Below are 27,116 nucleotides of genomic sequence, written 5' to 3'. Positions count from 1 at the left end.
CCACCTAGGAAATTTAGAAAAGTATTAAAAACAAACCCAGCTTTTATTAAAATAATCAGTCTTTATGTCTGGGTTATTCTGCTCTTTCTCTTGAAATCGAATATCTGTGTGCTATGAAGACACAGAAGGTTCCAAATTTATTTATCCTGGAAAAAAAAAACAATAAACCATGGACAGACACTAAAAAATAAGCTTGGGCCTAGACATCAAGTTTCATAATCTAATGTTATTAAAATCAATCTCAAGGATAGATGATAGGAATATTTTTTAAAGAAGAGATATTATTAGTTTTGTCAGTAGGAACTACTCTAAATCCTCTCGTATCTAGAATAGGTTATCTCCTAAGCAACAGGGAGACAGGGATTTTTATAAGATCAGCAATAAGCCCAGGCCCCTGGCATGTAACTTAGAGCCCCATCGGGTGTGTTTTAGGGAGCAATTGAGTGATAGTCCAGTCAGCTCCAAGCTTCTGAGGTTTATCAGCATTAAGGAGAATTTGCCACCTGTGGGTTTTGTTTAAGCAAACTCAACCCCCAGAGAGGCAGTCATCCAGTGCCTCATGGGACACCTTGATACCACACTCAGCTTAGTAGTTAAGGGCAAGACTGGAGTCGCCTATTATTAACGAGGGCTTGGCTTGACTGGTAGAACTTGGGACAAAAATCAACCTGGGCAGCAAGTCAATTTCAAGCAATGAGCTTCCTCCTGTGGAAAAAACTCTGGATTTCTTCCTTAAACATCTCATTGGTTAATGAGGAAGGTGAACTTTTACGTGTAAATAGTTATACAGCCTTCTTCCATGCCTCTCTGGTTTATGAATCCTTGTCTGAGCTGGGGTTATGTGTCTGAAATCTGAACAAGACAGGTGCACTTTGCAGGAAGGGGAGGGAGTGAGCTGCTCCTATCAGCCAGTGAGCCAAATACTCACATGCAGGAGGCCTTCAAAAAGTTCATGGAAGGCACAGATCATGACAACTCTGCAGAGCTTGCAATTTTTGCACCAAAATATATTTATCTTTGAATTCTATTTTTACATATATTTTTTTGGCGCACACTCAATGCTGCCAGACATTTTCTCTGACCAGCCCTTTATGGAAGAGCAAGTCTTTGAGTTCTGGTTTTCATCCACAGTAAGTAATAGTGTTGTGCAATTACAGTTTCTTTGGTGGTACTTGCTGATAGGGATGCCCATTAGCAAGAACAGGAGCAGCAGCAGCGCCACTCCCCAGAGTGTCCCCCAGAATCCCCATCCACAAAGAGGTTTTCTCTAGTCAGTGACTGTAGGAAACACAGGAAGTTACCCAGGTGGCTTCCTTTTGTCTACTACCAGAGTGCTTGCAGTCTTTACCTTGCTAATTGAAAGTCAGTTCACTAAGGTTTGTAAGTCTCTAGGTTGGGTATCAAGTGCAGTGAAACCCTCTTTAGAACATAGAGTCTTGAAGAACTGGTATTTCTCAGACTCTCACATAGGCTATGGCACCAGCAGCAGGATCAGTGGGAATGCAGTTCTCCGCAGTCAGCACGCTGCTGCATTTTCTCAGTCTGTGGTCACAGAGCCTCTACCAGTGGCTCATTAATGTATCAGTAGCTGTAAGGTTGTCAGATATCAACCTTTCCTCAGTTTTTAATATTAGTGGAAAGACGGATACAGCACCTAACAAGGTGCTACACAGTGCTGATAGAATGACAGGAGTGAGGAGAGTTAGGTTGGAGACAGGCTTTTTTGCCCAAGAGACATAGAGATAGCAATGCTCAGGAGACAGTGCAACAACCTTACACTCATCCTCTAACCTCGTGGGCTGCATTTGTTTTCTGTGTAAATTGTAGATTGTACCCGCCTTTTTATAACCCTAGGTGATGCAAAACAAAAACGGAGAACACATGTAGGTGTTCTTGGGGAAGGTAGACCACTGTGCTCATCTAATGTAGCCCGTGAGAAGCAATGGTATGAAGAAAACTAACGGAAGATTCCCTCTCTCAGGATCCTTAAGTGTGGCTAATTTTTATTTTGGCGGAAGTGTAAATCAATTTGAGACAGCAAGAACAAGGAGATGCAGTTTCGTAATTCACCACCAGCCTACATGCTGCAATCAGTACGCGACTGTTATCCCAATGTGCTCAGGCCGGAGGGCTGATTGTAGTGTTTTTTTTTCCTGAAAACGAACTTTTCTTTGGGGAACACTGATCTCATCCTGTCCCAGCAGACTATGGTCTTCCAGAATGTTCTTCATGGGAGACTGCTGCTTGCTCTTTGTTCAGCAGCAACCTTGACCTAAAATTAGGATGATTTCCCTAGGTTTTGCCCCTGAAGCTAAAAGCTTAAATGTTCATCTTTACATCCTTCTGCTAAAACTAGGCAATGAATTGGGATATTATTCTTTCCTGGCTATCATACTTAATATTTAATCAAATTATTCAAATCCTCTTAAAATGCATCGTATCAGTTGCTCACCTTACTTCTAATATTTCTCAAAAAATCAATTTATTTCCAGTTCAAAAAGCTGCCTTGGCAAACCTCATGTTAATTAACTGTCAGGTTTTATTTTCAGAATCATTCTTATGCAAGCTGAATATGCATATCTCAGCCTCCTGCCTTGCTTATATTTCTACTTATTTTGTTAGTTCTTGACACCTCACCAGTGTGAGAATTTCTCAGAATCCAATTCAGTGAATTCCTGTGGAGTAGAGGTGTTGAAAACTACAGTTCCTTTTGTCTTCCAAACAAATGAGCTAGATCCTTTATTTGGGTGTAATAACTCTTGAAGGAACAGCATAGCATATACTATAAGCCTATAAGAATCTACCCTGCTCAATAGTCATTCTTTTCTGAGAGTTGAATAACTCTTTGAATCATTTTCTCAGAACTGCTTACTAGTTCAGCATGTGAAATAGGTTCTTACATGTATTCTAAGTCACTACTTGCTTTTTATATCCGTGGATATTATGAAAAAAAAGAAAAAGAAAAAAGAAAAAACCCTAGGTAACTTTAGTATATCTTCCAGAACTTGTCTCGATATCGTCCCATAATAACATCTAATTCCTGTCTCCAGCTGACCCCTTATTATGTGTGTGTCCCCTTCCTCTCTCTCTCTCTCTCCCTCCCTCCCCCCGCTCCTCCCTCCTTCACTCCCTCCCTTCTTCCCTTCCTCCCTCCCTCTCTCTCTCTCAGAAACGGTCTCTAATCAGTTAAAACAATGGACAGATAAAATAAGGTTCATGTAAAAACAATAAAACAGCCTCATGAAATATTTATTCTAATCCAGTAAGGAGCAAGGGACACAGCAGGAGACGAGCCAGTTCCATTCTGGGGAAAAGGCCCTGGCGGAGATTGGGGCTGGGGAACAGGCAGCAGGAAGACAGAGATCTTTGATTACACATTGTTGCAAGGCAGCTGTATAATGTGTAAGGGGGCATTTGCAAGGTTACACTGAGTCAGGTGGTGGTGAGAAAGCAGCCTTCTTTCCCAGGATAATCACACCACCACATGTTGCTATTCCCAATGATAGAGCTAAAGGTGACTGGGAAAAACTGCTAGGGAATGGCTCACAGAGGCATGATTTGGAACCACAGCTAGAGTTTTGATCCTCTGCTTCTCCTTCTGCCTCTCTCTCGCTCTGCCTCCCTTCTTCCCTCCCAACCGCCCTCCGTTTTCATTTGTTGTTTCCCTGCACTGATCTTTTGTTTTGTTCCGTCCTGGCTCCTGACCATGGGCTGTGGCCCATACATGAGATGACATGCATAGCAAACGAGGCAGCACACGGTGTGTTCACCGTGGTGATGCAGGCAGACCTGAGGACCAGTTTCCCCGCATGGTCCATCCTGATACTGAGGTTCTGCCCTGGAAAGGCGGATTTAACCGAGGGTTTGTTTAGCAGTTGTATTTGTGACCATTAGTTTGATGGGTTGTCTTATCTGACCAGTTGGGTAGATGTGGGGGCAGCCAGCAGTGTTGACTCACTCACAAAGACACCTATCTTTGCATGCGTATCGAAATGAGAACCATATGTTATAAAGGGTGAGGACTGACTTTCGTTTTGTGGTCACTTCTATGTGGCGGAAATATTCTGTTCCCTTTCTGGTCATCATCTGGAATCATTAAACTTGAACTTTCGAATTCAAGATTTACCACTTCCGATTTCACCTCCTCACTGTCTGTAACTCAGAGATTGTTCTGTCTTCAAAGCTACTGGCCACGCTTCCTGCAGGGCTGGCTACAGGGCTTGGATCCCCTAACCTGCACAACAGGAGCAACCCAGGGGCCTGGCAGGAGATTGGAGACATCAATTCCACATGCAAAATGCACTTGTTCTTTAATGGGCTTGTCATGACTAATCAAATTATATTTGCCTTTAAATGTAGCATCTCTGTCATGGTCGTGGTTACAGATTTGATTTACTCAATTATCCTAGTAGGAAGGAAGACAGATTCCAGTCAGTCAACACCATGAAAACCCATGTGTAGTAAAGGCGTTTTACATATTGTTTAACTGTGGCTTTAAGTTTTTGTCTAGCCACATGCCAATCTCCTTATAATAGTATATCTATGAATCTATTATTACTGATTTTACTGGTAGCTTATTACCTTTTAAGAATTTTCAGAGTATAGCCTATGAATTCTGAAACATTAATTAGAACCAGTTTCCATTTAAAGGCTGTTTTCACTCTAGTGTTTACAAGCATAACCTGTTAGATGAAGCATTAAAGCAGAGTAAGTAGAAATAAGGCTTTTATAACACGCCCAATTCAAAATAGAACATTAACCACAGTTAAATGGGTTTCAGTTAGTCTGCGTGATTAACCCTTGTTTCAGTTATCTTGGATTAGTAAGCAGTCAGGTTTCTCAAAGCTGTCTGCTCCCAATGTAAATGAGGTCTGGAAATCCCAAGATGTCCACCTGTGGTGATGAAATCAGCTTCTATCAGGATGCCTGAACCCAAGGCTGATTTCCTGTGGTTACAGGTTCAAGAGCAGCCCTTGTCTCAGGCTATTGTGATGTTTGAGGAGTAGACACAATTAGATCCATGGCTTTAGCAAAGATCTTTAGATAAGCGTACAGGAGAATCAGTAAGCACCTGTTGGTGAGGAGGCTCAATAGCCGGTTATTTACCCAACAATATCCAAACAGTGGCAAATGCGATTCCAATTCTGTAAGGAGTTAGTACACGCTACGGAGAATGAGGCCACTGAACGTGTCCCAAACTTTTCACTTCTCCCATGAAGAGTGTGAAAGGACTACCGCCCCCGGAACAGTTCTCCCTGAAGCCTGGGCATGGCTGTTGGCTGTTGTCATGCCGTTCTGGGACAGGAAGTGGAGCCTGCTCTGTCCACAAGGAAAAGCTCATCCCTGCTGGGGCAAAGTCATAGTAACGTCTTCCTTGTTGTGACTAAGTGGAGGCTGACACCCTCTGCTTTTATTCGTCAGGTCTTTTTGTGTTGGAATCTTGATATGAGGGCAACTCTCCCACCCTGGTACTAAAGCTCCAAGGGCCTCTGCAGATGGCTGTGCGGCCCCCTTATCTCTAACATCCCTTTCTTCCTCAAGTAAGGGAGGAGAGTCCTCACTGAATGGGAAACCCCAACAATGGCTTAAATGCAAAAGAAACTTTTTAGAAGTTTTTTTTGTTTTAGTTTGATGAATGAGCTAGTAGATTTACAGAAAAAGAGTTATCAGGAAACACAAAATATGAGCAGAAGTCCTCAGTGGCTAAAGACAGGAAGACTCTTCAGCTTGGTTCAGAGAGATGATATGTAAAGTTAAGCAAAAACAGAAAGGCAGTGGTTGCTAGGCACTCTGGAATTTCTATATGTGCAGATCTTTTACTAGATATTAATTTAAAAGATTTAATTCTAGTGTTTCCACAAGCGAAGAAATACTGCCAAACGTGATGCAAGAAACCAACAGAGGCAGTGTTGCCAAGGTCTCAGGTAGGAGTGTTCTGGGTGCTGCTGTTTGCGTACTGACTCCTTTCCCCTATTTCTTGCTGAATGCAGACTGCCTTCTCCAAGATCAGTTTGTCTTTTTTTAAAAAATATTTATGTATTTATTTGCAAAGCACATTCACAGACAGGGAGAGAGAAAGAGAGAGATCGTCATCTGTAACAGCCAGGGCTGGGCCAGACTGAGGCCAGGAGCCTAGACTTCTATCCAGGTCTCCCATGTAGGTGGCAGGGACTCAAGCAGTGAGGCCATCTTCCACTGCCTTCCCAGCTACATTAGCAGGGAACTGGGTTGGAAGTGGAGCAGCAGGGACTAGAACCAGCACTGAGAAGGGTACTGGTGTCCCAAGTGGCGACTTAATCCTCTGCACCACAATACTGGTCCCCAGTTTGTCATTTTAACAGAAATAAAACCCAATTCAAGCTTTAATATCTTCCGTGTACCACTCATGTTAACATTTGTAGCTAAGAATTCACAAATCTTTAACCTATCAACATTAGGCAAACTTTAGAAAGATTTTAACATATTCCATTGTTTTTTAAATCAAATACAGTATTTGTACATGTCATACACTGAGGAAATTAGGTTCATTCTCCTGAAGCTTTGTGTAACTTATTGAACACCGTCAAGTATGTTTTCTGTTATTTGTTCACAGCTAGATGTTTTTACCTTAGACTTCCTTTCTCTCTTGATAAGCAAAGAGACATTCTGTTACCTTATAGACACATTCATATGGTTGTAGTGATAACTCCACCTGCCATAGTGCGGTAAGAGAATAATGATCCCCACCCCCCACCTGAAGGTGACCATGGCCTCACCCTTGAAACCTTCCGATGTGGTTCCTTACAAGACAAAAGATAATTATGGTTGTCATCGGCTAATTTTGAGATGGGGAGAGACACTGTATTCTCCCAGTGGACTCAAATCAGAGGTCCTTAGGTATGAAAGAGGGACAGAAGGGAAGAAATGAGAGTGTCAGAGCTATGGGGTGTGAGGAGAATTATAACTGAAATGAGAAGTTCACTCGAGGAATTCAGAGACTGAAGAAATAAAGAATCCATGAACTTGCAGATAGGACAATTGAAATTTTTGAACCTAGAGAACAGGAAAAAAGGAGATTGAAGAAAAGGAAATTTCTGAGTAAACAAAGAGGACCAACATACACACTGTGACAGACCCAGAAGGAGAAAAGAGAGGGACAGAAAGGCTAGGAGAAGAAATAACGACTGAAAAACCACAGATTTTACAGAAGCCATGAGTGTAACATCCAGGAAGCTCAAACACATTAAAATATGATCACCTTAAAGAGAAGCATGCAGAAGTACATGAGAAACACATGATCCAAAGACAGACAGCTTGGTTGGCAGAAGAGAAGCATTTTCCCACATATCCACTATTCTCTGTAGATTATCAGCAAGTTTCTCACCAAAGCTTTGGAGACCAGAAGCCAGTGGCTAATAGAAATTCACAGTGCTAAAAGAAAAAAATCTGTCAACTAAGAGTCCTGTATCCCCCCAAAGTAGCTTCAGCAAAAAGAAAGACATTCCCAGATAAACAAAAGCTGAGTTCATTACCAGTAGAACTAAGCTTCAAGAGACCTTAAAAGGAGTTCTGGTCGAAATAAAAGCACACTAGACAATAATTCAAAGCCTTAACAGGAAATAGAGACCTCAATAGAAGAAAATCCATGATAAATTATAAAAAATTGTTATTAGTTCACAAGCAAATTTGACTACAACTTTAATTTGGAACTCTGCAGTTTACTTTCTACATAATTTATTTTTTAATTTTATTTAATGTGTATAAATTTCATGCATTTCATATATACAGAAACATAGTGGTACTTCTCACCCCCCCCCTCCCATCCATGCTCCCACCCTTCCTTCTCCTTCCTCTCTTATTTCTACTCTTTATTTTTACAAAGATCTATTTCAGTTTATAAGAAAAACATGATATATGTCTTTTGGGGACTGGCTTATCTTAGTAAGTATAATAGTTTCTAGTAGCATCCATTTAGTTGCAAAAGATGGGATTTTTATTTTTCTTTACCTAGTCATCAGTTGATGGACATTTGGGTTCATTTCATATCTTAGCTGTTGTAAATAGAGCTGCAGTGAACATGGGTGTACAGATAACTCTTTCAGGTGCTAATTTCATTTTGTTTGGGAAAATTCCCAGCAGTGGGATGGCTGGGTCATATGGTAGGTCTATAGTCAGATTTCTGAGTTATCTCCATATTGTCTTCCACAGTGGCTACAGCAGTTTACATTCCCAACACCAGTGGTTTGGGGTACCATTTTCTCCACATCCTCACTGCATTTATTTGTTGATTCTGTATGAGAACCGTTCTAACTGGAGTGAGGTGAAACCTCACAGTGGTTCTGATTGGCATTTACCTGATGGCTAGTGATCCTGATCATTTTTTCATGCATCTGTTGGCTATTTGAGTTTCCCATTTTGAAAAATGCCTGTTCAAGTCCTCTGCCCATTTCTTAACTGGATTGTTTGTTTTGTTGTTGTTGAGTTGTCTTTCTCTGTTGTTTCTTTTTCTGGTTTAAGAATATGCTGGCCTCATAGAAGTTTCTTTAAAAAAAAAAAAACTAATGAAAAAAAGACTAATGCATTGAAATCAACTATCAATAACTTTTAGATACCAAATATATAAATATGTAGTCTCATGATTTCAACAATTAAAAGGATGAGATGGAACTATAAATGAGCAACAAAGTTGTGTATGTTATTGAACTTAACCTGGTGTAAATTCAAGCTACAGTTTTTCAACTTTAGGATGATAACTGTAATTCCCATAGTAAACATTAAAAAAGTTAAGGAAAATAAACAAAACAAGAAAGAAACTGAAACATTTCACCACCAAAAACAACTAAATACAAAAGAGAAAATAACTCAGGAAATGGAGAAAATCTGTAATCCATATAGAAAACAAATAGCAAAATGTCAGAAGCCCTTTCTTCTCAGTGATTACTCTAAATGTATATGAGTTAAACTCTGTGATCAAAGACAAGGATTGACAGAACATATTTTAAAAATCAAATATATGTTGTCTGCAAGAGGCGCACTTTAGATCCAAAGACAAAAGTTGGAAGTGAAAGGATACTCATGTTCATAGTAAAGCTATTCATAACTAAAACAAAGAACCAACCTGATTATCCTTTGCTGAATGGATAAGCAAAATATGGCATACCCATAAAGCAATTTTTCTTGAAGTAAAATGAAATTCTTGAAGATTTTAATTAAGTTAAATGATCCAGACACAAAAAGACAAACACTGTGTGATCCCACATATGTGAGGTCCCTAGAGCATTCATAGACACATAATTCATCTCTTTGATGAAGTAGAATGGTGGTTCCCAGGGAGCAGGGAGTTTTTGTTTATTAGGGTGTAAAGTTTTAGTTTGGCAAGATGCTGAGAACTTTGGAGAGGAATGGCGGTGATGATTGTAGAATGATATGAATGCAACCAATGACTTAAGAATGGATAAGATGGTGAAGTTTGTTATGGGTATTTCACCACATTAAAAAAAGAGTTAAGAAAAACAAGGAAATTCAAAATATTTCAGCCAAAACTTGTGTATCATATTTAGCAGCTCCAGAAACTTGGAAGCCAAAGAGATACTCAGACCCTAAAGATAAAAGATTTGTGATTTTCTTGGTCCAGGGTTGCTTTCTATTCCAACTGACCTTTAGAAATATCTTTTCTGTTATCAATGTGAGAAACATTTGAAGTTCTGATGGTGCGCAGTGAAGACCAGCTGTGGAGCGGACTCCGTCAGTGCTCAGTAGAGATACTTAACCGGTGTAGGAAGGGACTCAAGCAGCTTCCCTGTGCCACCCTATAGAGCACAGGCCCTCATACTTTAAACCACCACTCAGTATTCCTGCCACCAATGGGCAAAACAAGTGCTATTTCACTCCAGAAATAGGCTTAGTCCAGAAAGAGAAAAAGTCACCAATCAGTAACCACAGAAATAAGAGCAGGCACCAAGGTCAAAGCTCAGGTTCCCGTCATGAAACCCCCACCCTCTCCTTCCTACAGATGGGCACTGTGGCGAGTGACGCCCGCGGACAGCAAAGTTTGTTGGGTCTCCCGAGTGAGGCTGTCATGGTGCCTTACAGCTCTTAACAGAAGACTCCCAGAAAGAAGCAGGAGAAAGAGAAAACAGGGGCAGGCAGTTTGGCACAGCAGTTAAGCTGCCTCCTGGGATACCTGTATCCCTTACCAGGTCCCTGAGTTCAAGTTCCAGTTCCCCTCCCCCATTTCAGCTGCCTGCTAATGTGCACCCTGGGAGGCAGCAGGTGGGAGGCAGCTTAAGCAGTTAGGTCCTTGCTACCCACAGGGGAGGACCTTCGTTGAGTTCCTGGCTGCTGGCTTCAGCTGGCCCAGCCCTAGCTGATGCAGAACTTCAGTGCTCCTCTGCAGCATTCCTACACAGCAGCCTTCTCCAGGGAGTCCAGTCACTCAATGCCCTTTGTACTGGAAGAGCTAATTCCTGCCATACTTGCTTTCTCCATTGCTCACTCTCGTGCTCCCGTGCTCGCTCGTTCACTCTCTTTCTTTAGTTTTTAAGGTTCATTTTATTTATTTGAAAGAATTACAGAGAGAGAAAGAGAGGATCTGCTGATTCACTCTCCAAATGATTTCAACATCTGGGGCTGGACCAGGGGTCTCCCACATACTTGGGCATCTTCCACCTCCATCCCAGGTGCATTTGCAGGGAACTCGGTTGGAAGTGGAGCAGCCAGGATGGGAATCCGCAGTCCGATGGGATGCCCAGCGTTACAGGTGGTTTAATCTCTGTGCCCCAATGTAGGCTCCTCTTCATTGCTCTCTTGAAAAAGAAAGCAGCAACTCGATCACCTTGAAGGTATTAAATGGTGAAAATAAAAGAATTTCCCATCCTACCTATTGCCTGTACCTATGGATCCCTGTACCTCTGAAGAAATCTCAGAACTAAGTCTGACAATACAGGGCAGGAGTGGAAGGTGGGGAGAAATGGCCCTCTCATTTGGAGCAAGAACAGCTTTTAGCTCTTCCTTGTGTTTAGAAACTTAGGCAGACAGACAACAGGGGACATGGAGCAGTTAAAGGTACAAGCCATCTTGTGTTGCAATGCCTGTAATTCCAGCAGAAGTTCAGAAGAGAGCTTTGTGGTCATTAAAAAGACTACACATTTCTCCTGCGGTTGCAGAAAATATCTTCTTAACATGCCAGGGTCTCTTTAAAATGCAATTTTGATCTTGTCATCTCTCCCCACCCCCACCAACCTATGGAGCAAATCCTAAATGTCCACCTCCCTTACCAAGCCTTCCCTAACCACCCCAGGCCAGTCAAATGACTCTCTTCGCTGAGCTGCTGTTGTACACACACAATGCGAGATCCTCTGTGGCTGTCATTATTCTGTGTTCCATATTTTCTGTTTTACCCCAGAGCTCACCTCAAAGTTTTAAAACACCATAAAGAGATAAAAAGGTTTCCTTGCTACTCAAATTTTCTGTAAAGATAGGATTCAGATTCCAGTGTGAGAAGACAGCTTTTTTTTTTAGTACATACTCAAAGGCAAAAAGAAGGAAAGAAAGAAAAATAGTGCACCCTTACAATAATTAGCCAACTTTGCTCAGAATCTTCTTCCCAAAGGAATACTTTTACTGGATTTGTTTCTTCACTTGGATGATCAAAAATACAGACCAAAATGCACCTCCTCATGAATAGATTCAATGAAAAACATCAAATTGCAGGTGAAATATCAGCAATGTGTATTGGAAATATTAGAAATAAACTTTCTCCAACAGTCAAGGTTAAATGGCACAGTAGCTCCTGTGCTCCACATGGTGGAGTCCATGGGAAGTGACAGCATTTGTACTGCAAGCTGGGGCCACTGGAAGAAGCTGCCCAGCCAGGGAGTCGGGGAGAGAGCTGTGACTGCTACCTGAACATTACAGGGTCACCTTTCTCTCACCTAGGGCCCCAGGGTTGGGGGTGCGATGAAACCACATACTCAGATTTATCTGAAACCATCTTTAAATGGGCAGTAACAACGAAAACTAAGAAATGCCACAGCCAAATCCTTGTCTCATTTTTGCTTTCACCCTTGACGATGTCCAAGGTCACGAAACCAGTCCTCACTTCTCAGTCAAGAGTGTGAGTGTCCCCATTCGTACAGTGATTGGAATATTTTTAGTTTATGTCGCCTGTCCTCTGTCACTTCCCTTGTAAAGAAAGGGAAAAAAGACACATCCATCTTCTCATTTCCATAGAACTCAAATTTGTCTTCTAAAGGCTTGTGGGGGATAATGAGCTGATAGAATTTCAATTTTGCTGACTTTTACAGAAGTAAACTTTCCACCAAAGTTCAGTCTGGTTTAATGATAAATAAAGCGAGTTGCTGGGAGGACTTTCTCTGTGCTGTTATTAGAAAATAGAAAAGCTTTATTTGGGAGTTTGCAGGAAAACCAATTCTGTCAGACACTCAGTTATGAAGTGAATGAAGACATGTTTCTATTTCAGTAATTTAAACATACACATTTTCTGTCCTTGCTAAAATAAAGCCACCTATACTTAGGACAAGAGCAGATAGCAAAATTACAAGGACCTATGTTTTATTTATTGCTGCCTGGAATCAAGACATCATTGACCCCTCTCATGGGGTTGCTTTTGTTGCCCCCAGGCACTATGAACTGAAGAATTAGACAGCAAAAGAAGATAGCATTTAGAGAAATTTATGGAGGCAGAATGCTTCAGATAGCTATAAGGAGCTAGCTAGAAGTGTCTAATTGGGAGATGGGAGACCAGGAAGGGACCTGACCTTGGGCTCTTGCCAATGCCATCTGAAAAAATTGAAGAACAGCCAGCTTTGCTGCAGGCACTCATTTACTTACTTCCAGAAGTAAATTAAAGGAACAGAATTGGAAGCTGCAGGTGGGACAAAGTAATTGTCTCGCAGGGCTATTGGTAGTGACTAAAGAGCCTTGTGAAGGAAAAACACCTCGTAAACATATCATCATAAGTGTCTTTACCACTCATGGGGAAAGGCAAGATTCGTAATGATGAAGTGAATTAAGAAAGCAGTTTCCACAAAGCAAAAATCCCAAATCAGTAACTGTTGCATTATAGAGCCATATCATAAGATTTCATGAAAGAGACTAAACAGATCAGCAGGTTACACTAGTTCAAAGGACACCTGGTTATACCTTATCTGCCAAGTTCCTCTCTTCTGCTTTCCACGTTCCTCTTTGCCTTACAGGGGTTGCAATACGGAATTCACATGTATTTGCCACGTGCTTATGGTCTGACTCTTGTACGTTAAATTTAACATGTATTTGCTAGGTGCTTATGGTCTGACTCTTGTTCGTTAAATAATGCAGATTGCAACGTAGTTTCCATTGAGATAATTTTGACAGTTGTGTTAGAATTGCCTTGCATTTTCTCAGCTTCTATGCATATAAAACAGAAAGAGCCATGTCCTTGTAGAATCATCACGCATTAAATGCTTCTCATGCATCAACTCACTGAACTTTTACAATAACCTTCTAAAAGATAGGTACCATTTTGTTCTTGTTTCTCTGTGTATGTCCACAGTTACCCAACAGAGAACAGACAGACTCGTCCTGATGTGCCTCTCACACCCACCTCTCCCACTTTCCTCTTCCTCCACGTCACCCTCCTCTCAACTCTCCCTTCATTTTCTTGTCCAAAGGCAAATACGCCATGCGAGACCTCGTGCACAGGCTCCCAGGTGGAAACAACAGCAACAACACGGCAAGCAAGGCCATGTCAGATGACACGGTGACAGCCATCTGCTGCACCCTGCATGAAGTGATCACCAAGAACATGGAGAACGCCAAGGCCTTACGGGATGCCGGTGGCATAGAGAAGTTGGTTGGCATCTCCAAGAGCAAAGGAGACAAGTAAGTTAGATGGTGACATCCTATGTCAGCATGGGTGGGATTGCATCACCAGGGGCCTGTTGAGGGGGCGGCTCCTGACTGTCCCTGGGAAGTGTTTGTCTCTGGTATAATCAAGAGAAGGAAAGTATTGTATGAGCTCTTGTCTTTCCATCCCACAATGAAAGTTGATCCATTGGTAATTTTGATCTGATAAATAACTCAAGACTTGGTTACTACTGGGACATTGGCAGGTAGACTTGACAGTCCAGCCTGCATAGTGATGTGTGCCTACAGCATAGAAGACAACTAGCTTAACCCAAGCAATTAAGCCATGTCAGGCTGTGGTTTCTGTACAGCTGCAGGCCCATGCAATGATGCTGCTGCCGCATCTTTCTGCTCGGCACCTCTTCAGGTCTGTGTAGCAAGTCAGCGTGCAGGAAGACTGCCCGAGGCAGAGCGGGGAGAGGGGGACGTGGTCAGGGAGAACTCAGTTCTAGTCCAGTACCCTCCCCTACTAGCTGTGGCATCTGGGGCAAGTTATTTAATCTTACAAGCCACTGTGCCTCTGCTTTCCAATCTGAAACTAAGGGAGGAGCTCTCATAATATGCTTCCTGGAAGAAGCAGTAATCGAGCCTTCAAGAATGAGTGATAATTTTCCCGGCAGAAGGGAAGGAAAGGAGCAAAGACGAATTTTAGGCAAATAGAATAAAAAGAGATAAGGCTTAGTGTCAAAGCAAGCATGCCAGCACAAATAGGAATGTCTTCCAGTTTGATTTAAGAACCAATGGACCCTTGCTATCTACAACTGAAGAATATCTTCAGAGGCCAGAGTGTTAGTGTATCAGCGAGCTGGCAATTTTGTAGAAACCTTCACTGGCCTTAATTAAATTTTGCCTCCTGGAAGTCCCTCAGTGTAATCAAATATATTAAAAGGGTAAACCTTTTGTTACCAAGGATCCTTCCACTTCCTGGCTTTGCATTCCCAGCTCCTCCATTCCTTTATATCTGAATGCAAAATAGTCATTATCAAAGACTGTGAGAGCTGCACTTTGAAACTTTCTGGAAATTATCTAATTACTCCCCTTAATTTGGGGTATCACCAGTGTATTATAATAGTTTCAGGGTTTCATAGTAGGCACCCTCCCAACAGGTTCAGCCAACAGTTTGAGCATTAGAAGTGGAATAGTGTCTGCTAGCACGTATTGAAGACCTACTGGACTCTCGTAATAACTGGACCATGTAGATAGTTGGCTTGGACTATGCCGTATGATACTGTACTTAACAAACAAATGCTGTGCCATCTCCGCACAAGGCCACACGGCTTTTTCTTTGTGTAGCTTCATTAGACCTGTGGAGTCTCTTAATTGAAGTGCCTACCTGCTTTGAGCATTAACAGCTAAAATGTTAATGCTTCTTAAAGCATGCACACAGGCATACAATAAAACCATAATCCACAAAAACACTCTGAAATCTTTGTCCATATTAGCGAGCCATTCAAAGATTAAAGTATTTGCTCTGAATTAAAGGACTAGCCAGCTTTGGGGAGCATTTCGGCATATGCTTCTTCCCTCCAAGGGATTGTGCACCCCACAGTAAGCACCACTAAATAGGCCTGGAGGAGTAAAGATTTTCATCAGTCCTATGGTCAAAGAAAAGTATTTGATGAAACCACAGAAAATATCATTTGAATAAATCATCTGTGAAATAGTTTATGTTCTCACTGCCAAATCAGAAAGTGGCTCTGTTAGGTCTCATCCAGCTTGATTATTGCTAATGGGAAGGATATTTTTTCACTACAAAATGATCTGCTAAGTATCCTTTACTTTAGCTGCAGATTTCTTTGTGGAATAGTCACTTTTCTTATCTCATACTTCTTTTTTTATTTTGTTCCCAATGCCAATGGCCTGGATTTACGAGTTTAATAAGAAATGTTGAAATGGACTGAATCAAGCGTCTTCCTAGCTGTACTTCTCCTGCTTAGTCAGTCTCATCCATTTTCTATGCAGTTTATCTCTTTTTTTTATACTGACTAATTTGAGGATCTAAACAAGGTTTTTATAACTTCATATATCCTCATCTTCTACCTACACTTCAGTTTCATTATTGCTTTTCACTGCTCTTAAAACAAAATGAGTCCAAGAGCATTGCTCCAAATCTTAGCACAAAACTCATCATTTATCACTCAATTCTATTATGACAGTAGGCATTAAGATTCCCATAGCCTTCTCAACGTGTTTTAATAAAATAGAAAATCTTTATTGAAAATGAATTTTTGGAATTGGGCATGATTTAATAACTGGAAGTGGGAATATAAATTCACCTTAGTTCATTTATAAAACACCTGCAAAGCTGTCCATCCTAAACTGTTCTTCAGCACTTATTTCTGGAAATAAGTTCAGCTCAAAACTGATTTTTATTTAAGATAGCAAAACACAGGTGGGAAAATGCATAATGATTCCCCAATTTATGTACCTAGACATTTGCTTCCTAAATATAAGCAAGCTTAAATACACAAAATGCTAATGGGCCAGACTCATGAGAGGGTGACTGCAGCATGTTGAAACTGCACGGCTCACTGTGCGTTGCAGCCGTGACCAGCTGCTGCCTCTGCTGTGTCGAGCACCCACAAGGAATGCCCCAGCTGAAACAGCCCCTCCCCGACTTGACAGCTCTGGAGAAGACCAGGCATTCTGTAACTGTTACTAACTCTTCCAAGAGTCTTATACTCACCATTTGAAGCCTTAATGACTTATTCTTTTCACCTCAATTTAAACACCCGTTACGCACATTCTGTCCTGCCCAGCTGTTTCAAAACATTTGTTTTTTTTTCCCCCTCTAACTGTAACAGTTATATGGGAAATAGTGTTGAATGTGTCACTGTATTTTGTCATAAGACAGAAAAGCTATTAACAGTCTCAACTGTTACTTGTCACTAACGGACTGTGTATTGTGGCTTAGGTTATAATCACTTGTCACATTAGAAACACTCAATTGTTCAAGTCTTTCAATCAATATTGCTGGTTTTCAAGTAGAAGTTTCTGTGGTTTCCAGTGTAGCTAGTGAGATGGATCAAAATTAACAGCTCAGAATAGAGCAATTTTTCCTTGACCTTCACGTGTTATTATAACACTATGATGCACTGGCATTTTAATTGAGAGGTTAAAACCCCTGTTCATGACACCTTCAGAGTTTCTATTTTGTTATTAAGCAAGAAGTGCAAACAAAAAAATTACAGTGTCAGAGGACTTTTTCATACTAAATATGTTCCAACTGCACTGTTACTCCCTGAATATTAATACATGTTCCTCTGGAGTTTTCTGACTCTGTTGTCACAGACAAATATCCAGCTAACAATGATAAAATATAGCAATACATAGCATTTCATCTTTGTTCAGCACCAATGATATAAGAATAAGTGCTACCTTAGCTGTATCCATTAAAACAGCTAAAATTCTCTTATTTAAAAGGGAAGAGATATTTATTTATTTGAAAGGGAGAGACACACACAGGAGTTAGAGAGAGAGAGAGAGAGAGAGAGAGAGACCGACCCTGACTGACCTTCCATCTGCTGGTTCACTCCCCAAATGGTCATAGCAGCTGGAGCTGGGCCAGGCTAAAGCTGGGAGTCTGGAATTCCATCTAGGGCTCTCACATGGAGGCAGAGGTCCCAGGACTTGGTTCATCTTCTGCTGCCTTCTCAGGTACATTAGCAGGTAGTTGGATTGGAAGTGGAGCAGCCAGGACTCGAACTGGTACCCATGTGGAATGCCGGCATTGCAGGCGGCAGCTTAATCAGCTGTGACACAATGCCAGCCCTAAAATTCTGTCTTTAAGTAAAAGGAATTTAATATTACAGTTAAAGCATGACACTATCATAAATGCTGAAATCATTCAACAACCATTCATTTTATTAAAAGAAAAAAATGTTAAATATAGCTCATCTTTCCTAGAGAAAAAAAAATGGAATATATAAGAACTCTTTATTATTTCTTTTAAATAATTGGTATAAGTAATACAGTCAGCACTGATTTCCATCTCAGAAGTAAGAGTATTAGCAGTGACTGTACTGTTGCCCTTAAGAAAGTGGATGAGGGGCCGGCACCATGACTCACTTGGTTAATCCTCCACCCGCGGCACCAGCATCCCATATGGGCACTGGGTTCTAGTCCTGGTTACTCCTCTTCCAGGCCAGCTCTCTGCTGTGGCTCAGAAGGGCAGTGGAGGATGGCCCAAGTGCTTTGGCCCTGCACCCTCATGGGAGACCAGGAAGAAGCACCTGGCTCCTGGCTTCAGATTAGCGCAACGCTGGCCATGGCAGCCATTTGGGGAGTGAACCAACAGAAGGAAGACCTTTCTCTCTGTCTCTCGCTCTCACTGTCTGTAACTCTACCTGTCAAATAAAAAAAAAAAAGTGGATGAAGAAGCTTTAAACTCAGTTGGTCTAAACTGCAGATCTGAACACACAGAAAAATTGCGGCTACTTCATTGACCATGTGTTGGCATCCTGTATTCCCTTACAAAATGTATGACCTCACAACATGTTGCTACCTTGGCTCTCAAATCCAACCTTAACTTGACCCACTAGCCACCTGCCCACTTTCAGATTTCAAAGACCACTTTATTTGAAAGGCATCTTTGGTTTCAGTTCAGATACTTGCATTGGTGGCTCTCTGGGCCACTGAACACCGGTCAGCTTCAGGGGTGGTCCTCACCTTGGCAGTCTTCATGAATGAGTTTGGCCTGTCCAACCTCAGGAGTCTCCATTCGCACAGACTGGTGGTCCACAGACTACAGCTCACAAGCCAAATCCCATTGCACTGAAAAACATCCATCCCCATGCACGTATCTGCTATATTTATGACTCCTTTCATGCTCTGGTGGAAAAGTTAAGTATTTTTGCACTTGAGACCATATAACCCCTGAAGCCAGGGGCTTTGACCATCTGACCCTTCTTGAAAGAAGTGTGCTGGTCCCCAGAAGAGACCACTATGTCCATAGCAGCCACCAGAGCTGTGCAGTTGCTTATGAAATGAGCCAGTTAGAATAGACTCCATGTGTGATTAATAGTTTTCCTGACCACCAGGCAAAGGGGCTTCCAAGAACCTGGTCGAATTAAAGCAACACAGATTTATTGACTTAGTTTCCATTTTGCAGTGCAGATTGGCACCAAACCACAGGCAAAATACTATAGTGTTAAGGTTTAAGTGACCTTGCGTTCTCACTGTGGGCCAGAGGAAGGGACTTAAAGTGCATGTAGGGCTTTATGTAGAGATGTTTAGCCGTGTGTATTCCTTGTGTACATGTGTGTGGTGCCAGCCATGAATGCAGAGCACCTGCCTATGCTCATGCAGGCGGGCAGAGCCAGCAGGATGCCTGGGCTCATGCTTCAGTGGCAATAGTATCTCGTTTCTTCTCAGTACACACCTGCTGCACGCCACCGTGAAAGCCTCTGAATCTGGCTCTCCCTAATCACTGTTTTTTCTTCTTTCTCATCCATGTTCGAGTCAAACACTAACTCTGTATTCTGACTAAACGCCACTGCTCTTGTGTTTGCATTTTTAACATTCTTTGCCAGGTTGCTGTGCAGCCCAGTCCCTCGCCCTCCTGGAGGTATTGCTGAGAATAGGGTTGGGAGTGGTAGAATCATCCTTCACACGACCCAGGCTGAGAGGGAAAGAGCCGGAAGGGTCAGGAGGATGTATGTTTTTACCTTTTCCCAATGAATCAGTCACTCAGGAGCCCAGCTGCTGCACTCACCATCTTGTGTCTCCTGTCTTCTCTTTATTAGACACTCCCCGAAGGTGGTCAAGGCTGCATCTCAGGTCCTAAGCAGCATGTGGCAGTATCGAGATCTGAGGAGTCTGTACAAAAAGGTAAGCTTTGGTTTAGCTTCTTGGTTCTGGAGCCATGCACAGGACCTGGGCCATAGTGAGACGCACCGCTGATGTGCATGGAGACCCCTGTCCAGCAGCTGCCGTGACTGCAACAGGAGCCTCATGCTGAACATATACCAAGGATGGTGAGCCTTTGGACTACATAGACCCATACTCACAGCATCTTAACCTGAATCATCTTTTTGTGATTTTTTTTTCAAATTTAATAATTGTGCATATTTTGGGGGTATAATGCAATACCTTGATACATGTATACATCTTTTGGTGATAAACGCAGTGCACTCAGCCCTGATGCCAAACATTTATCCTTTCTTTGTGATAAGAACCTTCAAGATCTTCTCTTCTAGCTGCTTTTATATCTGCAGTATTGCTGCCACTACTAAATCATGTTGTAGAAAAAAAAGTAAACATGTTTTCCCAACAGGATTCCAAAGTAATAAGCTGAGGGCATGGGGAGGTGGGGGGAGCATCAACAACTTTCAGTAAGTAATGTTAGAAAGGATACATTGAAAAAAAAATCCCAAACACTGCTCAGAAGGCTGAGAAGCCCCCCAGCCCAGGAACTCTGAGAAGACCCTCCAGCCTGTCCCACGTTCCCAAGACCCTGTGAATGTCCGGGTGTTGCAATTCAAAGGGAAAGACGTGGTGTTGCTGTTGATAGCCACCACTCAGGAAGAGCTCAGCCTTGGTTCTGGCATTCTCCCAGTGCAGGCAAGGATTTGGATCACTCATGGAAGGAAATATTCCTCTCCAAAGTGGGTCCAAAATCAAATCTTTAGAGAAGAGTGCCATGTCTATAAATTTTGGTTCTGACCTCATTTCCAAGTGATGCCCAATGGAGGTGACTAACTTTTCTCTTTGAATTGAGGGGAAAGGCAGGGACTTCATTAAGAGCATCTCCCAGAGGTTATTGTCAGTTAGTGTCAAGACCAGCAAGTGCAGGTAGTTTAACAGGACAAGGAGAGAACATCAATGACTTGCAGAGAGTAGCTCAGGCAATGGTCTCGGGACGGAGATTGAGAAACATAACCAAGGCAGGGGAAGGCTCTAGAGCTTCCATCAGCTACTGCCCAAAGCACCTCCTTGAAGCCGCCTGGCTGCCTGCAGAGATGAGGAAAGAGCCAGTGTTGTTGCCTCATCCATCCCCAACCCACCAACCTTAGCATACAGCAGCTCATTGGACAGAGATGTGGAGCTGCAGCAGGCAGTGGGAACCATCTTGCAAGAGGGAAGTTGGGTCTTTCTAAGCAAATGGGAGAAAAGAAATATTCAATAGCTGTCTCTTGAGTTATAATCTATTTCTAGATTTCCCCAAGGCCTTTCTACTCCCGGGAGGATTCATTACTTTGCACTTTACATTTATAAAGTTTGGTTTGTGTAGTTCTCTTTCAAAGTTTTCCTCTTCCCCAGGAGGACATGCATCTAAGTGGAAAAAGATATTGCAAAAGAAAGTGTTGCAGGAATGTTCTAGATTAATCATATGATGTCCTAAGCATTTTGCATGTTAGGATAAGCCCTCCACCTGAAATAGGTTGCACTCCATTCTGTTTTGCTTGAACATCTCCCTTCTTTGCTCCTTCTTGGATTCCTCCAGGAGCCAAATGAAATTTCTCTCAGGAAAGGATCCTTTGGCTACACAGGCAGCCAGACATGAAGAACATGCTATAAATTAGAAATGAGCTGGTCGTTCTGAATCAATGGCTCCAGATACTGGAGGAAATATTACAGCCTCAAATAACCTCCCCTTTCATTCGCATCCGGAGGTTTCCTCTTTGCCGAAATACACCTGCTACACACATGGGCACTGAAGGGAAACCACTTTTAGAGACTCTACATGCTATTTGCTGAAAACTCATATGAGTTTTCCATCCTTGTTTTTTTTTTTTCTACTTTGGCATAAGGTTCAAAGACTCCAATTGTCTTTTTATTTCTATGAAAAACAGAATGTGTTGACAGGAATTTAATGGAGCTAAAATTCATGAGCCAAAGATGGTTTAAAATGTGTTTCAAGTGAGGAGATTCAAGAAGAATGAGCTGGAAAAATCGATGGTGGTATTTCCAGTCAATTCCATGATTTAAAACTACTGTTGAAGAGCCATGCTTAATAATTTTGAAATTATGCAATTGTGAATTGAAATGAGGGCCTTTGTGCCCAGTGTCATAAGCGTTGCTAACAGCAAAGCTCAGAACTCAAGGAAATTTCTCATATGTAAAGTCCTTTTGTGAGAATACCAAATTCACTCATTATTATGAGATATTTTTAATCAGTGAGGAAGTAGATTTGTATTCTGTCCTTCACTGATAATGTATATATCACCCCCAGAAATCTGATCTTTTAATTACCTAGGCTTCAAATCTATGTATTAAACACCTTTCATAGGCCTAGTGAAGGAAGAGTTCCAAAGCAAACCTAAGATGTAGGAAGAACCAAACATAGATGTGGGCTAAAATGAAAGGTAGACTGGATATTGGCAATTTTATGGGTTCTGAATTATGTACTACAGACGTTAAAGCATGAATTAGGGGCCAGCATGGTGGTATAGTAGGTTTGGCATCTACCTGCAGCACCAGCATCCCATATGGGCACCAGTTCTAGTTCCAGCTACTCCACTGCTTATGGCCTGGGAAAGCAGTAGAAGATGGCCCAAGTGCTTGGGCCCATGTGGGAAACCCAGAGGAAACTCCTGGCTCCTGGGTTTGGATCAACCCAGCTCTGACCATTGCAGCCATTTGGAGAGTCAACCAGTGGATGGAAGGCCTTTCTATCTCTCCCTCTCTCTGCCTGTAACTTTGCCTCTCAAGTGAATAAATAAATCTTTAAAAAGAAAAGCATGAATTACAGGAAGGACAATTATAGAGCAAAAACTCAAAGAATTCAGAGTTTGCATAATTAAGAAGTAAGTGGGAAGGGAATTTCTGATAAGAGGAAAAACATGAGTGGAGAGATGGAAATTGGAATGGGAGCAACCTGTGCTTGGGAAAGAACTGGGTCCCATCTGTTGCTGGCTTATATTCTGACCCAGGACCAGAGGCCAGGACCTCATTTCATTAGCAAAACTACTTTATTTCACTTAGAGAGACACATTTGACCACCTAGAGTATTCTGTTGGCTGAGTGTGTTGACCAAGTCAAAACGGCGGCTGATTCTTCAGACCTTTGGAGCCAACATGCATTTGCATGATGCTAACCTTCAAAGTTAGTGAGGCCTTGCCCTCCGGGCTGTTGTGCTCTAAAGGAAGCTCAGTAATTACAGAAGGCTAAGTAATTACATGCAGGCTAAGTGCGCCTCGCTGTTTTTATAAAGCAATCCTTACCTGTGGGTAACACAATAGAACTTTCAAGTCTTAGCATCTGAAAGCATATGGTCAGGGTTTTCTAAGGACCCCAAGATGAACCTTGGGAGCAGCCTTGGATACAGGGCTGAAGGAGAAGCAGAAGAGCAATAGCTCTTGACCCTCCGTCGTTTTAGAAAACAAGGTCACTGTAGGAGGCTGTGTTCTGATGCTATAACAGAATCTCTTGAGGCTGAGGGATTTATAGAGAGGAAAGATGTGTGTGAGTCATAGTTCTAGAGGTGGGAAGTCCAAGAACAAAGCCCCAATTCTATGGCAAGCGGTGGAGGTGTCGCATGGCAAGACAGAGCAAGCCCCCCAGGGAGAGCATTTCCAAACACAAGAAAGCCTCTCCCTCACTTACTGTTAATTCAGTCATCCACTAACCCGTGGATTAAGTCACTGATGAGGCAGTGTCCTCATGACCCAATCACCTCTTCAAGATCATTCAGACAGCAGAGGGACAGACAGCATGGGTGCTAGTGTTTGACCATGGGAGGGGTCTGTTGGGACCACTGGCTTTAAAGAATGAAAATATTGGGGAGGGATGGAATACAATTAAATTCTTATAGAAATCATTGCATACAAATCCTAATATAGTGCCTTAAAATTCTGTACATCAAATTCTGTACATCTGTACATCATGTACAAAGTTACATGGGTGGTTAAGTCACTCTAATAGAACCAAAACTACGGAAGCTCCAACTGAACAGGTTCTGTCTGTCTTTCCCATGGAGCCGCACCAAGTCAGGCAGGAGGCCCAGGGCCACCAGGTGATCCTGGGGCCATTGCATTGCTGCCCCTTGCACCAGAGAGTGGTCCTTGCCTCTGTGGGCAAAGCTCCAGGGTTCTTCCCCCTCCTCATCACAGCCCATAATCAGGGAAAAGGCCAAGTGGTGCAGAAGCTGCCAAACCCCTGCTTGGACCTCAGGGCCCCCACTGCCTTGGAGGATGGAGAGCCAGAGCCCATGGAACTTTGTGGCAGGAGGAGCAGGCAGTCTCGGCTCCAGCAGCCATGTCCTCTTGCTCACATATCTTTAATGTCAGCTGCAGACACAGCCCAGTGAGGCATAGCATTCCATTTTAGGGTGGCTGGGATTATTCAGAACCTCTTGCTTGTATTAAGCACAGATTCCTTTATCTGCAACATCTGCCCTCCAGAGACACACCAAGGAAGTCTAGTTTCTGTTCTGATAGCACCTTGGTTTTGAAGCTGGCCCTCTGTTGCCATGAGGCCATCCCTTGCCTAGGCCAGACATGCTGAGGTCTAGTAGATCAGCATTTTCACCAAGGCCATCCCTTTTCCCATATGCAGGCAAGTTCACCAGCATCCCTTTTGTAGTATAGCTTCCCAGGAGGAATTTAGTCTTCCAAGTTTATTTGAAGCAGAGAAGAATAGAGTGAAACCCTTCTCAACTCCTACTAATAAAACTTGAGATCAGGTTTGTGTCTGAAGTCTCATCCTGCTATTTGGTGAAATACAAAGAGCACTGGACCAAGAATCAAATGACCAGAGGCCCGAGGCACAGCCTTGGGCAGGAACACCCAGTCCATCAGTGTAAGAATCGACCTTGGAAGCTCCTGCTGAAGGTAGGGATACAGTGAGGAGGCCTCTCACTCACCAGGACTCAGTCATGCTCAAAGATGGCTGGAGTTGTTTCAGGTCATTATGTACCTGGTGAGAGCCATTCCTGATTCTCTCTCTGTCTCTCTCTGTCTTTGTCTCTCTCATTCTCTCACCCATCCCCACCCTGGGTTTGCTAATCCAGGAGGTGAAAGCCATTCCTGATTCTCTCTCTCTCTCCCTCTCCCTCTCCCTCTCCCTCTCCCTCTCCCTCTCCCTCTCTCTCTCTCTCTCTCTCCCACCCCCACCCTGGGTTTGCTAATCCGGGAGGTGAAAGCCATAGCACCTATCACACCAGATTGCTGATCATCTCAGCTGGAACAGCAGTCTTCATGCTGCTTTGTAAACTAGAAAGTAATAGACCAGTGGGAGTTGCTGCTGGTGATTCTGGAACAGTCTTTCATGCTGTTTGATGGACAGATGCTGTCCCTGCCATCTTGGCCATAGATAGGACATTTGGATTCTGGGATTTATTTTTTAAATATATATATTTTAATTATTTCTTAAAAGAGTTTTATTTATTATGTGAAAGGCAGCATTGCAGAGAAAAAGAGAGAGGAAAAAAAAGAGATGGAGAGAGATATTTCTTTTGCTGGTTCACTCTCCAAATGGCTGCAAAGGCCAAAGCTGGGCCTATCCAAAGCCAGGAGCTTCTTCTGGGTCTCTCACAATGGGTGCATGGGCACAGTACTGGGGCCATCCTCTGCTGCTTTCCCAGGTGCATTAGCAGGGGGCTGAATTGGAAGTGGAGCACCAGGGGCTTGAACTGGTGCCCATAGAGGATGCCAGCACTGCAGGCGGCAGCTCTACCCACGATGCCACAGCGCCAGCCCCTCAGGGATTCATTTATCATCATCATCATCATCATCATCATCATCATCATCACTGTTTGCTTCCTCCTGTGTTGTTGCAGCCCCTTTCCCGTTGATACTCTGTCTCTTCCAGTTCTTAGGTGACCACCCGGTACCCCCTCCCAGCCTTTCCCTTATGCAGCTCTGCCTGCCAACAGTATATGTGACACACATGAGTCCCAACAGGAAGAATCTCGCATGGTAGGGTTTAGGCAAACAAAATTGCGAATACGGGGTTTAATAGGAGGCCATTAATGACACTGAAAGATGCTGTTGGTTTTCAAAGTAGCTTGAATGCTGTGGTTCCATGTCTGTGCTGTGTGTGTATGTGTGGTGAGTCAAGCAGACTGAAGACTTGTGTTAGGTTGAGGATCGGGAGTAAGTCTAGGGTTATCATGAGATACAAGTTCAAACAGGCTGCCTTCCCCTCATGTGAGTCCCTGCTGTGGTCCTAGGTGTTTCAGGTTGAAAACATCATGCAAGATAGCATTGCTCAAAAATGTCTTGTGACCTGCATGATATTCCCACCCCATGAGCCTCAGCTTTCCGGTCCCTCCATCTCTCATCTTCGCAGGCTGGTCTCTCTTCATTCCTTCAATGTTGGTGTTCCTGAGGGCCCTTTACTTACATCTTTGCCATCTACAAACAGTCGCTTCCTGGGGGACTGTAACTCTTACCCTAGGTTCCGTCTCCAACCACACGTGGTTGTCTCTCAACTCTGTTTCTCTCTCTGCATATATCCAGCCACCTGCCGATCACCTGCTCAGCTACAGCACGTCAGTGAAGTCAGAGCCCAGCCAGGCCTTCCTGGCCCGCACTCAGCTCCTCTTCCAGCATCCCGCACCCGGGCACTGGCCAGCAGAGCTTTCTGCCCACTACCCAAGCAGGAGCCCAGGAGCCTGTCATGCTCATGCTTGCTCACACAGCTGCCTACAGTCCACCAGAAATCCCCAGATTCCTCCTCCATCTCTCTTTCTCTTCAGAAATTGCAGCTCTTGGCTTACTTGAACTGCTTCAATGACTCTGTTTCTTGTCCTTAGATACCAGTAACAGCGAAGGCTTTAGATGCAACTCTCAGCCTAATGACTGGGAAAATTGAAGTTTGTCTCCTCCCTACCCGGGATGGATTGCTGTTCTGTGGGTCTTCATGAGGCGTTAGGTCCATGGCCAATTTAGCGAGGCTTCCTGAACACAAACGCAGTAACAGGCTTTGGTTTTAAATTGCACATGGCTCATTTTGCTTTCAAAGTAATATTTACCTAGCAGTCACTTAAGATGTAAGCCTGTTTGTCACTTGGGCTTGGATGTTTCTGTTATTGTTCTTTTAGAAAGCTTACTGATTTCTTCTGGTTTTCAGTCCTTGTTTTCTAGAGCAGTTTTAGGTTGACAGTCAAGTTGAGCAGAAGGTACAGAGATTTCCCACGCATCACCTGCCCCACACTTGCATGGGCTCCTGCATTAGTAACACCCTCCTCCCGAGAGTGCTGTATTCCTTACAGTCAGTGAACCTGCATGGACACATTCTCGTCACCCACAGGATGTGATTTACATCAGGGTTCACTCTTGATGTTGTAC

The 27,116-nt window shown here is 42.9% G+C and overlaps 1 protein-coding gene across 7 annotated transcripts in view; it reads left to right on the top strand.

Moving 5' to 3' along the window:
• The window catches only part of CTNND2 (catenin delta 2), a 982,006-nt gene that overhangs the window by 919,761 nt on the left and 35,129 nt on the right, over positions 1–27,116 (top strand). For all 7 annotated transcript variants that reach the window (XM_070056591.1, XM_070056587.1, XM_070056589.1 and 4 more), the window contains 2 exons: positions 13,650–13,860; positions 19,629–19,713. In XM_070056591.1, the coding sequence (XP_069912692.1) occupies positions 13,650–13,860; positions 19,629–19,713 (296 nt within the window). The remainder of the gene's footprint in view (positions 1–13,649; positions 13,861–19,628; positions 19,714–27,116) is intronic.

Source organism: Oryctolagus cuniculus, chromosome 14 (assembly GCF_964237555.1).
Source record: "Oryctolagus cuniculus chromosome 14, mOryCun1.1, whole genome shotgun sequence".
NCBI classification, from domain to species: Eukaryota; Metazoa; Chordata; class Mammalia; order Lagomorpha; family Leporidae; genus Oryctolagus; species Oryctolagus cuniculus.
The sequence above is the reverse complement of the archived record's forward strand: the minus strand, read 5'-3'. Positions and strand labels throughout refer to the sequence as shown.